The sequence below is a fragment of the Onychomys torridus genome, chromosome 11 (assembly GCF_903995425.1).
Source record: "Onychomys torridus chromosome 11, mOncTor1.1, whole genome shotgun sequence".
Lineage (NCBI taxonomy): Eukaryota > Metazoa > Chordata > Mammalia > Rodentia > Cricetidae > Onychomys > Onychomys torridus.
The window spans coordinates 74,494,269-74,505,754 of NC_050453.1; the positions used below are offsets into that span (position 1 = coordinate 74,494,269).

At 50.0% G+C, this 11,486-nt stretch overlaps 1 protein-coding gene across 2 annotated transcripts in view; it reads right to left on the reverse strand.

Annotated features, from left to right (window-relative positions):
* Positions 1 to 11,486, reverse strand: part of Lct (lactase) — a 41,451-nt gene that overhangs the window by 1,406 nt on the left and 28,559 nt on the right. The window contains exons 10-16 of one of the 2 annotated variants that reach the window (XR_004946229.1): positions 10,653 to 10,943; positions 9,793 to 9,991; positions 8,413 to 8,615; positions 6,265 to 6,374; positions 2,930 to 3,064; positions 1,510 to 1,739; positions 295 to 517 (exon numbers count right to left, since the gene is read on the reverse strand). Coding sequence is in view for 1 of the 2 variants with exons in the window: in XM_036202951.1 (XP_036058844.1) it covers positions 295 to 528; positions 1,516 to 1,739; positions 2,930 to 3,064; positions 6,265 to 6,374; positions 8,413 to 8,615; positions 9,793 to 9,991; positions 10,653 to 10,943 (1,396 nt within the window). In the remaining variant the exon portion in view is untranslated. Of the gene's footprint in view, positions 1 to 294; positions 529 to 1,509; positions 1,740 to 2,929; positions 3,065 to 6,264; positions 6,375 to 8,412; positions 8,616 to 9,792; positions 9,992 to 10,652; positions 10,944 to 11,486 lie in introns of both variants that reach the window. The other variant, XM_036202951.1, reaches the window with a different exon arrangement.

An 11,486-nucleotide genomic window follows, 5' to 3' on the forward strand; every position in this document is an offset into this window, starting at 1 on the left:
TAACAGCCCCAGTGTTTAGACAATCTTTTAACTTGACCTGGTAACTGCCTGGCAGCCTCTGCCCTTCTCAAGGAAGGTGCCACAGTGACTTAGAGGTAGGACTGGAGGAATCTAGATCTCATTCCTACAGTAGGGCCCAGTCTCGGGGGTAAGACAGGCTCTGTAGAGTCTCTGTAGGCTCCTGGAGCACGTGCTAATGAATGAAGGGGACAGAAAGGAAGGAGAAGGTGGTGGAAAGAGCAGCTCCCCCTCCCCCTTGCCCTTCAGTGTTGGTCCCTCCCAGAGCCACCTCACCCTCTGGTTGGTGGAGACAAGGATGAGGTCCTTGTGCAGGGTCAGGAAAGCCATTGCAGCGGACTACAGAGGCGTAGAACTTGGCCGATGCCTTGGGGATCCTTGGCAGAGAAGGGTCAGAGCGGTTCACATAGTGCACCCCGAACCTCTCTGCATAGCCTGTGGCCCATTCAAAGTTGTCCATCACGCTCCACACCGTGTATCCCCGGAGGTCCACCTTATCCTGCACAGTGGCTGAAACACAGGCCTGGTATGAACACATCACATCAAGACACCTTTGTGCCAGGCCTCCTGAAGCCAGGCTCGTAGTTGTCTTCACTGTCCTGCTTTGTAGAGTGGGTTCCAACTCGGAGGCCCCTTCCTGAGTGCCAGCAGGTCCTCTATAGTAGACACGCAGGGCCATTGGTATCTCTAAAAAGGCTCAGTTCTGAATGGAACTCGGATAGCCCAAGCCAATCTCCCAGCTTCTGTAGCTCAGAGGACTGGTCTGAGTCAGGACCTTGAAATACTCCTACCCATGGAGAGGCAGGGGTGTGTAGAACTAAAGATCTGAGCTGTAATAGGACTCCGGTCCATTTCCTAGGCTGTAGTGGAGCCGGGGTTTACATATATATCACACACATAGTTTGTAGCAATGTGTTCATGTGAGTGCTGTATGTGGGTGCATGTAGAGGCCAGATGTGAGCCTCAGGTGCTGTCTGCCTTGTTCTTTGAGATAAGTAGGCTAGGCTGGGCAACAAAAGAGCCCCAGGAACCCTCCATTCTCTAGCACCCACCACCATGCCTAGCTTTGCACATGGTGGCTGGGATTGAACTCGGGTCTCAGGGTTGTACACTGAGCACTTCACCAACTAGCATCTTTCCCAGTCCTTTTTGCCTTGGAAACAGGCCCTGGAGGCCGCCACCTGACAACTCTTGGCTGTGCAGAGGAAAGTAATGTGCAGAGAAGCCAAACAGCAAGAAAAACTAAGGGTTGCAGAGGACCCAGGTCAGAGCTAAGGTCAGCCAGGTCAGGCAGCTGGTTTTGTCTGCTGTGGGCAGGTAAGTCTAGGAAGGAGAAAGACCTCAGGTTCTAGCCTCAAACAAATGTTCCAACTCCTTTGAGCAAAGGGCCTTTCATTACTGTCCCTGAGGATGCCAGACTGCCCTCCTGCAGACACTGGTGCTCCAGCAGCGAAGGGTGTGCCTGGGGCCAGGCAAGGTGGAGGTGGGAGCTCTTACCTTTGAGGGCTTCATTGATGTAGCTGCGGAGGTAATAGACCCTGTCGGTGTCATTGAATTCTGGGTCTCCCCGTCTGGAGACTCCATTCTCTGTGACATAAATTAGAGGGTTGTTGTATTCCTCCTTCAGCCAGTTCAAGATCCTCCGGAAGCCAAAAGGGGTCACCTTCAGCCAGAAGGAGCCGGACTCTGGCCAAGAGCTGTCTGCAATGGAGGCTACTCCCCTGCAATTTCACAAAGTAAGGATGAGGGCTTGTTTACCAGCCCCAGGGAGTGGTCTCCGCTGTGGTACCTAACCTTCCAGGGGGTGGGGGGTGTCCTGTTCACAGAGGACACCTCACAGCTGTGTCCTGTGTCCTGCTGAAATATAAGTGCTACCTTCAGAAAATGGGTCCCCAAGTCCTACGTCCAGTTAATGATCCCCATTCTGGAGGTCCTCATCTGTGTACTGATGAGGCAGACAGATGATGACCACCCCAAATGTCCACATCCCTGGCCCTTCTGGAATGATGGAAGAGAAAGGGGCAACAGTTCATGGTGAGGAATGCCGGCTAGGGGAAGTCACAAAGCTCGAGTATCTGATGAGCCCTGTCTTTCCATAGACAAAGCCTTCTCCATCCTCAGATTCTTCACAGTTCTGGATTTCACTTAGCAGAACTGACTGTCACATCTCATAGGCTCTGGTGGAGGTTTCTGGGGAAACAGTCTCAGAACTGCAAGGCTCTAAGGGAGCAAGCAGAGGGGTCTGACTCTGTGGTTCCAAGTAGGGGTGGCAGACATAAGGCTTGTTAGAGAAGAAAGAACCAGAAAGATGCTTGGTGTGGAAAGATTCAAAACAAGGGCTGGAGAGGTATCTCAGTAAAGTGCCTGCCTTATAAGCATGAGCACATGTTTTTAAAAAGGGGGAGGGTGGGCATGGCAATTCCTGCCTGTAATCCCAGAGCTAGGAAGATGGAGACAGGTAGATTGCTCCGCATACACAAACATTCACATACACAAATGGTACAGAAAGATTATGTGTATACATATAACCCTTGCTGTTTAAATACATAAATTGCAACTAAGAAAATAACAATGATAAATAATAATAAAAAGCATAGATCATGCCCTTTCAGATCACTTCTGAAGTCATTCATGCAGGAATTTCTTACTCTCGTTTCCCAGTGTTTCCACCATGAGCGTACACTGTTTATGTAGCACATGTACAACAGTTTGACCTGTGTACTGACACAGACACCAAGGACGTGTAGGGAAAGCAGCTGGCAATTCAGTGTCGATGCTGCCACTTGCCGTAGCCATCAAGCAAACCCCGGTGTCCATACATACCATCAGGTATGTTCTGAGGCCAAGCAGACCAGAGGCCACGCTGGGCAAAGGGTACTTTCTGACTCATGTGCCCTGCTGGTCATCTTACCTGTCGGCATCAAAGGAAGAGATGGCCGCAGGGTAGTTGAGGTTGTATGCCAGCACGGTGGTGTAGTGGTTGAACCCGAAAAAGTCAAAGGTGCCCTTGATCCTCTTCTTCTCAGCCTCTGTAAATTCTGGGAGCCTGGGAGGAGGGAGCCATTAGGAGAAGAAGCGTCAGGAAGAATCGCACTTGGACGAGAGGCTGTCCGGACAGGGCAGGGAGCACTCGGAACTCCAGGCACTCGGCTGGGGCTAAAACGGCTCCCTGGAAAGGGAGGTCCTTCAGGAGGTGCTCCTGCCTGCTGCTACATGCCTTCTCCACAAAGAGGCCTTGGCTGCTGCTCTCACTGCCCTGTGTAAGCTCCCCGGAGGCTGTCCCCCCACCCCGCCCCATTTTCTTTTGACATTCTGATTTCTACCATGTATGATAGACTTGAAAACCAAGAGCAGTCCTAGGTAACTGCCTTTGAACTCAGTCTTCGTCACCTGCCCCCCCCCCCCCCAGCTTGCCCTCTCACCCTGTGCTTTCCTGGGCTGGCTTTACTCAGGTGCCCTCTGATGTCTATCCTCACTAACGGGAGTTTTGAGAACTCAGTGTTGGACATGAGGACTTTTCTACTCTGGTTGTTTCACTGGACTTGTGTTCTCAACCCTTCTCTCTCTGGAGTCTGTATTAGATCCTCAGCTGGTGGCCTCAAGTCCAAGGCCCCATCTGGCTTCCATCTGGCTTCCATGTGGCCCAGGCCCTGCCCTGCAGCAGGCTCGTCTCAACTCTGCTGTACACAATCTGCTCATTCTTACTCTGTCTGTACCCGTTACCTGAGATACAGCGACTTCTGCTCCCCCCACATCCTTTTTTTTTTCTTCTGGTTTTCCGAGACAGGGTTTCTCTGTGTAGCTTTGTGCCTTTTCTGGAACTCGCTTTAGAGACCAGGCTGGCCTCGAACTCACAGAGATCCACGAGCCTCTGCCTCCTGAGTGCTGGGATTACAGGCGTGCGCCACCACTGCTGCCCTCCCCCAGGTTCTTGTTCTGAAGGCCCAGCTCCACCAATGCCCTACCTTGGCTGCCCAGCTCTACTAGCCTCCCAGGTCTCTTTGGAATTTTCTTACTCCTGAAAAAACTGAGAAATAGAATCCCATGCCGTCCCATCTTCCCTGCTGGCCTGTCAGCAGGTGGAGGAGCCCGACCTGCCTATGGACCCTACCCACTTAGTTCTGACCCAGGCATATAGTAGCTGCTCAGCAAAACCGTGTGGAGGGACCAGAATGCCCACTTGCACACTGGTACATCAGACACATTGGCATAGCCTTGCCCATCAGGACCTTGCCCAACAGGCCGGGAGTGTGCTACAAGGCATGAGCTAGAATTTCTATTATCCCAAGAAGGGAGAGATGGCAGATTTGGGAGGAAAGACTCAAGGGCTATTTGGAGTGTACCCCTGCTGGATTCCTTCATCCTCCACTGGTCACATGAACTAGTGTAGAGTTTGTGAGTCTGTCCCCATAAAGCCAGGGACCATCTTTTTGTGCCTTTCCATATACAACACGTCCAGTGCCAACTGGATGTTGGTTTTGGAGGCAGGCAGCTGTTGAAGAATATTATTTTAACTAGGCAAAGAAGTGTTACGTGTTTAGGCTGCATTTGTTTAACAGTGTAAGGATGTGTGTTTAATTATGTAAAGTGTTACATTTGTTTATACTGCATCTGTTTAATTACGCAAAGTTATGTTACTTTGCCTTCCTGATTGGTCTAATAAAAAGCTGAGTAGCCAATAGCTGGGCAGAGAAGGGAGAGATGGGGCTGCCAGGCAGAGAGGATAAATAGGAGGAATCTAGGCTCAAAGGGACGAAGGAGGAGAAGGAGGGAGACGCCTAGGGCAAGCCAGGCAGACACAGAGAGGCGGTGAAAGTTAGATGTACAGAGGAAGAAAGGCAATAAGCCCAGAGGCACAGGGTGGATAAAAGGGTAATTTAAAGGAGTTAGCCAGAGATGTGCCTAAGCTGGACTAGCATTCAAAACTAAAGAGTCTGTGTGTCAGGATTTGGGAGCTGGTTGGTGGCCCCAAAGAAGAAGCCCGGTACCGGCAGCCTTGTTTTGAACATCACTCAGATGGTGGAGCACTCCTGCCAGTGGCCTTTATTCCTCATCCTTAGCTATCAAAGCAGCTGTGGAAGCCGCAGAGCAGGGAAGCAGGGACGCTGCTGCAAACCACTGCCATCTGCTGGCCAAATGACAAAACGCATGAGCCTGACAGTTCCCAAGCAACGGCTTTCTGGTAATAAACCAGAGTAGGGTGAACTGGGACCTTGTCCTTGGAGAGAGGCAATGGGTTGCTTAGGACCAGGCACTCTGGGGACAGTTTCTGTGTCTATCCTGGAGAACAATAACAATAATAGCCGGGCGGTGGCACATGCCTTTAATCCCAGCAATCGGGAGGCAGAGCCAGGCGGATCTCTGTGAGTTCAAGGCCAGCCTGGTCTACAGAGCGAGATCCAGAAAAGGTGCAAAGCTACACAGAGAAACCCTGTCTCAAAAAAACCAAACCAACCAAACAAACAAACAAAAACAATAATAGCAACTGCTTCATCAGGAACGTTCCCATGCCAGGCTCTGAGCCTAGTTTTGTTTTCTTTTAATTAAAAAACCTGTTTCTCAGGCTGGAGAGATGGCTTAGAGGCTAAGAGCACTGGCTGTTCTTCCAAAGGTCCTGAGTTCAATTCCCAGCACCCACATGGTGGCTCACAACCATCTAGAATGAGATCTGGTGCCCTCTTCTGGCCTGCAGTCATACATACTGTATACATAATAATATAAAATCTTTAAAAAAAATTGTTTCTCATACAAAAATATGTTTTCCCCTCCTCCAACTCTACACAGATCCTCTCCACCTCCCTGCTCACCCAATTTTGTTTCTTCTCTCTCTTTCAAAAACAAAAAACAAAACAAAACAAAAACCAAAAACCAAAACGAACACCAACCAAACCCACCCCTGGACCACACTGGCTCGCTCAACTCTCATGAGAAAAGCGTCTTCTCGCAGTAGATGGGAATTAACGGAGACTCCCAACTGGACAGTCCGGAGTGAGAGGCCTAATGAGCTGTCTTCTCAAACCCTCCCTCCCCTGGGACCTATGTGCAGAAGAGGAGGTGGGAAGACTGTGAGAGTCAGAAGTGAGGTTGGACTCCAAGGACAGTGTCTTCCAGACACAAGACAGGCTGAGTTTCACACATGCTATCACACACTATCTTCCTAGCAAAGACACAAGCCCCAGGCACGGTGCCCTGCCTGGTGCTGACACTCAATACCAAACTCAGCTATGGACACACACAGCACTTTACCTGGATTTGTTGAGGCCTGCCGCCAGGCTCCTCTCAAGGATCCGCGTCTTCATCACCTCCGGGTAATCTCCGTTATTGAAGATGGGGTGTGCAAACCAGCCTCCCATAAACTGTGTGGAGGGGTAAATCTCTGTTGAAACTGACCAGGGAGAGGCATCTCACCTTTCACAGACACCATTGAGGTCATTCTCTCCCTCCTGGCAGGGGTCTTCATTGAACATGCCTGTTTCTTGCTGGCATCTGTCCACTAGACTATAGACTTCTGGAGGGTAGAAGCACATCCTTGTTTGGAGAATTAGAAAATCAGGGGCACTAAAGAGTTCCTCAGAATATAAGGAATTCTTGGCACCCAGGGGTAATGGCTACAGTCTGGCTCTATAGCCTCCTGTAGTCAAACCGGAGCATAGAGGAAATTAGCTTCAAGCCAGCATTGAATCTAGTGAGGTCTCCATATAAACAAGGTCTCACAGTAGCACAGGCTTGCCTCAGACTTGCCATGTAGCCAGGGATGCCTGTACACCCCCCTCCTCCTGCTTCAGTCTCCAAAGCGCTAGGATCACAGGCACAGATCACTACAACCTCAGGCTCCATGCATGCTGAGCCAGCACGCAACCAAAGGTGCTGCCTCCCCAGCCCTTGTGCTAACAATTTTTAAAAATCATCATTAGCAGCCGGGTGGTGGTGGCGCACGCCTGTAATCTCAGCACTCGGAAGGCAGAGGCAGGTGGAACTCTGTGAGTTCGAGGCCGGCCTGGTCTACAAAGTGAGTTCCAGGACAGCCTCCAAAGCTACAGAGAAACCCTGTCTCGAAAAACAAAAACAAACAAACAAAAAAAACCACAAAAACAAAAACAAATCATCATTAGTGGTGGTAGCGGCAGCAGTGTGGGCATCTGTGTGTGTGATATGGAGCAGGTGCCATGGTGCACATGTGGTGGTCAGAAGACAACTCTGTGGAGTCTCTTTTCTCCTTTGTTCTTTAAAAAAAAATGTTTATTTGTATTTTATGAACATTGGTGTTTTGCCTGCATGTATGTCTGTGTGAGGGTGATCCCGGGAACAGGAGTTATAGACAGTGTGAGCTGGAACAGGAGTTACAGACAGTGTGAGCTGCCCTGTGGTTGCTGGGAATTGATCCAGACAGTGCTCTAAACTGCTAAGCCATCTCTCCAGCCTCCCTCACTTCCTTTATTAGGCTGTGGCCAGCAGTGTATGGAGCAGTGCCAGGCCGGAAGGAGCTCCCTTGAAACATACACAGGGATGTCAGAAGAAAACACCATCCTCTGAGGCTAGAATTCAAGTCACCAGACTTGTAGTGGCAAATACCTTCACCTACCTAGCCATCTTGCCAGCCCACAGACAAGTTTTTAAGACTTAAAAATTAGTCCCAGGGGCTGGAGATGCTCTTCTAGAGGTCCTGAGTTCTATTCCCAGCAACAACATGGTGGCTCACGACCATCTGTAATGAGATCTGGTGCCCGTTTCTGGTATGCAGGTATATATGCAGGCAGAACACTGTATACATAATAAATAAATCAAAAACAAAAAACTCAGTGCCTGGCTGGAGAGGAGGGTCCGTTTTCAAATGCACTTGCTGCTCTCCAAAGGACTCAAGTTTGGTTCCCAGTACCCTGGTCATGTTGCTCACAACCATTCCTGGATATCTGATGCCCTTTTCTGGACTCCACAGACTCCTGCATTCACAGGCACACAAACACATAATTAAAAATAAATCCAGTGGTGGTGGCGCACACCTATGATCCCAGCACTCTGGAGGCAAAGGATCTCTGAGTTCCAGGCCAGCCTGGTCTGCAAATTGAGTTCCAGGACAGCCAGGGCTACAGAGAGAAACCCTGTCTTAAAAAAACAAATAAATAAAATGTTTAAAAAACCAAACAAACAGAAAACCTCAGTCTCTTATAACTCATCCCCTTTGTCACAGCAAACCTCTGAGTGGGAAACATCTAGTTCACAGATGAAAAACCTGAAGAACAGAAAAGTTAAGTGTTTCCCCTCAAGCTCACAAAATCAAGTAAGAGCAAAACTGGGCTTAGATCTAAAACATTCGATTCCTGGTCTCCATCTATTTCTTTCAAACCACAGTGGGGGAGAAGATAGCCAAGAAAAGATGGTACCCAGAGGACAGACCTGGACGTATCTCCTGGCGGCCTCCACGTCCTCCTGCTTGGAGGGATCCCTGGGCTCAGCCCAGTCACTGCTGATAGTGATGGAGATCACGCCTCCCTGGCTGCCTCTGTATTTGTCGTTGTAGAGATGCCAAGCCTCCGCATGAGCCTTTATTAGGTTGTGACCAGCAGTGTATGGAGCAGTGCCAGGCCTGAAGGAGATCCCTGGAAACACACACAGGGATGTCAGCAGAAAACACCATCCCTGACACCATCCTCTCTGTGTATGGAAGGAAGGGTTTGACGCCTGGGAGATGGCCATTCCAACTCCAGCTCTCCCTCCTACTGGATGGCAGACAAGAAGTCAGCCTCACAGAGTCTTTCCCAGGAGAAGAGGCAGCAAAGAGTGCTTGTAAGAAGGGAACAGGAGCCGGGCAGCAGCTCTCGGGAGGCAGAGCCATGCGGATCTCTGTGAGTTCGAGGCCAGCCTGGGCTACAGAGTAAGTTCAAGGACAGGCACCAAAACTACACAGAGAAACCCTGTCTCAAAAGAGAGAGAGAGAGAGAGAGAGAGAGAGAGAGAGAGAGAGAGAGAGAGAGAGAAAGAGAGAGAAGGGAGCAGGATTGTTTGTGGGCAGCAGCACGCCGGCTGAGACAAGGTATAATCTTAAATTGGATTATCTCTCCCTCCTCTGGTGGGATGTCTACCATGATGAATGCTCAGAAGTTGACATCCTGGAGCTCCAGGGGGCCACCATAAAGTCAGGACTGGAGGACACACCCAGACAAGAACTAGTGCTCAGGTCGAAGTGCCAACCGAGAGCCACAGAAGATCACTTACCGATGATTTGAGAAATACCTCCCCAACTCATTTCAAGCCTAAAATGTGTGTGTGTGTGTGTGCGCGCGCGCGTGTGTGTGCGTGTGTGTGTGTGTGTGTGTGTGTGTGTGTGTGCATGTGTGTGTGTGTGTGTGTGCTTGTGTGTATGTGTGTGTGTGTGCGCACTCGCGCAGGGACATGTGCTAACGTGTGTGAGTGTTGGTGGAGGCCAGAGGACAGGTACCATTCACAGAGAGACCATGTACTTCTCTGAGACAGGGTCACTTGTGGGCCTAAATTAGGCTAGACTGAGTGACCAGTGAGCCCCAGAGAGCCCCCAACTATGCCTTCCCAGGGCAAGGGTCAGGAAGGCGTCACCATGCCTGTTTTTTCTGTTTATTTGTTTTGTTTTTCATGGGTTCTGGGGAGAGAACTCAGACTTCCATACTTGTATGGCCAGCACTTTACCAACTGACCCCTCTCCCCAGGCCCGTGGAGGTGGGGTTTCCAACACACTGCCTGGCCATGACTTCTCCATGTTACGATCCAAACAGCTGACAAGTTGGACCTAGGGCTTTTTACCTGGAGCAGACACTCCACTGCCATAGCCGTGGGCAGCAATGACGAAGGGCTCATTCAGTGTGATCCAAAACTTCACCTTGTCCCCTAGCCTCTGGAAGAGCACATCCGCATACTCCTTAAACAGCTGCACGATTGTCTCGTTCTCCCAGCCCCCGATGTCTTGAAGTGCCTGGGGCAGGTCCCAGTGATACATGGTCACCTGGGGGAAGCCAGATCAGTATTCTATCAGCCATTGCCTCAGCGACATGAGACATGCATAGACGCCGACATGGAGAGGCTCAGGGAGTTCTGAACTATCTCCAAGACAGCAAAGAAAACATTTTCTGCACCACGTGAATATATGGACAATTCAAAACCCAAGATGGAAAGCCATTTTGGTGCTGGGGTGATGGCTCAGAGGTAAAGGTACCTACCACCAAACCCGATCTTGGTTCAACCTCCAGGATCCACATGGTAGAAGGAGAGAGGTCACTCCTGTAAAGTTGTGCTCTGATTTACACACACACATCTCTTTGTGGGGGTTGGCAATATGACTCAGTTGATAGAGTACTTGCCTAGCATGCATGAAGCCCTGGGCTCCATCCCCAGTACCAAATACATGGCATGCTGGTGCACATAGACAGGACAGAAATTCAAGGATAGCATCAGCTACATAAGGAGTCAAAGGCCTGCTGGGATATAGGAGACCTTGTCTCAAACATAAATCAATAAAATCCTATCTGAAAAATAAATAAATGGATAGGAGAAGCAGGCAGCATTTTAAAATAAGTAGATTAAATAAATAAAATAAAAACTTAGCATTTTGTTTGTATAATAGATGGGTCCGCGTGCCCCACTGCCTCCAGGGACCACACCCTCACCTGTGGAGTGATGCTGGCCGCCAGCAGTGCGTCTATGAAGCGGACATAGTAGTTGAGGCCCGCTTCATTGATGAACTTGGTGGTTCCATCTGGGAGGACTCTGGACCAGGAGATGGAGAAGCGATAGTGGGACACACGCAGGCTCTGAAGGGCCACCACATCCTCCGCAATCTTGTGGTAACTGTCACACGCCACATCTCCGTTGTCGTTGTTTGAGACCCGCAGTGGTGTGTGGGAAAACGTGTCCCAAATACTGAGCCCTTTGCCGTCTGCTCTCCACGCACCTTCAACCTCAAGATAAGAAGAGGAGGTCTAAGTCATGTGACCCAACACAGGTTCCCCTTCTGCATCAGCTTGGGGAGCCTTTTTTGCACACCCTGCATGCCTGGCAGCATCACCCTGCGCTCAGTTACTGTACTGGCTTCCCATGCCACCATGCAGTGTGGGCATCTCTCTGTCTCTGTGTGTGTGTCTATATGTGAAAGAGAGACAGAGACAGGGAGAGGCAGAGTCTCCTACAGCCTAGGCTGGCTTTGAACTCTTATGTAACAAAGGGACCAAGTACTCTACTGAGTCACATCCCCAGTTCCAGGATTCTGTATTTCATTTTAATTTCCCCATTTATGCTGGCAGTGGGTGCTGTCATATGGTGGGTACTCACCAAAAGTCTTGAGTGAACAATTTCATGTCCCCTACCACCTCTAACCACAGCCAAGCAAACTGCAAGGATACTGTGTGGAAACCGTATCTGTAGTCCAGACATGCCATTTCTATGTCTTCCTCCTCCTCCTCCTCCTCCTCCTCCTCCTCCTCCTCCTCCTCCCTAACTCCTTT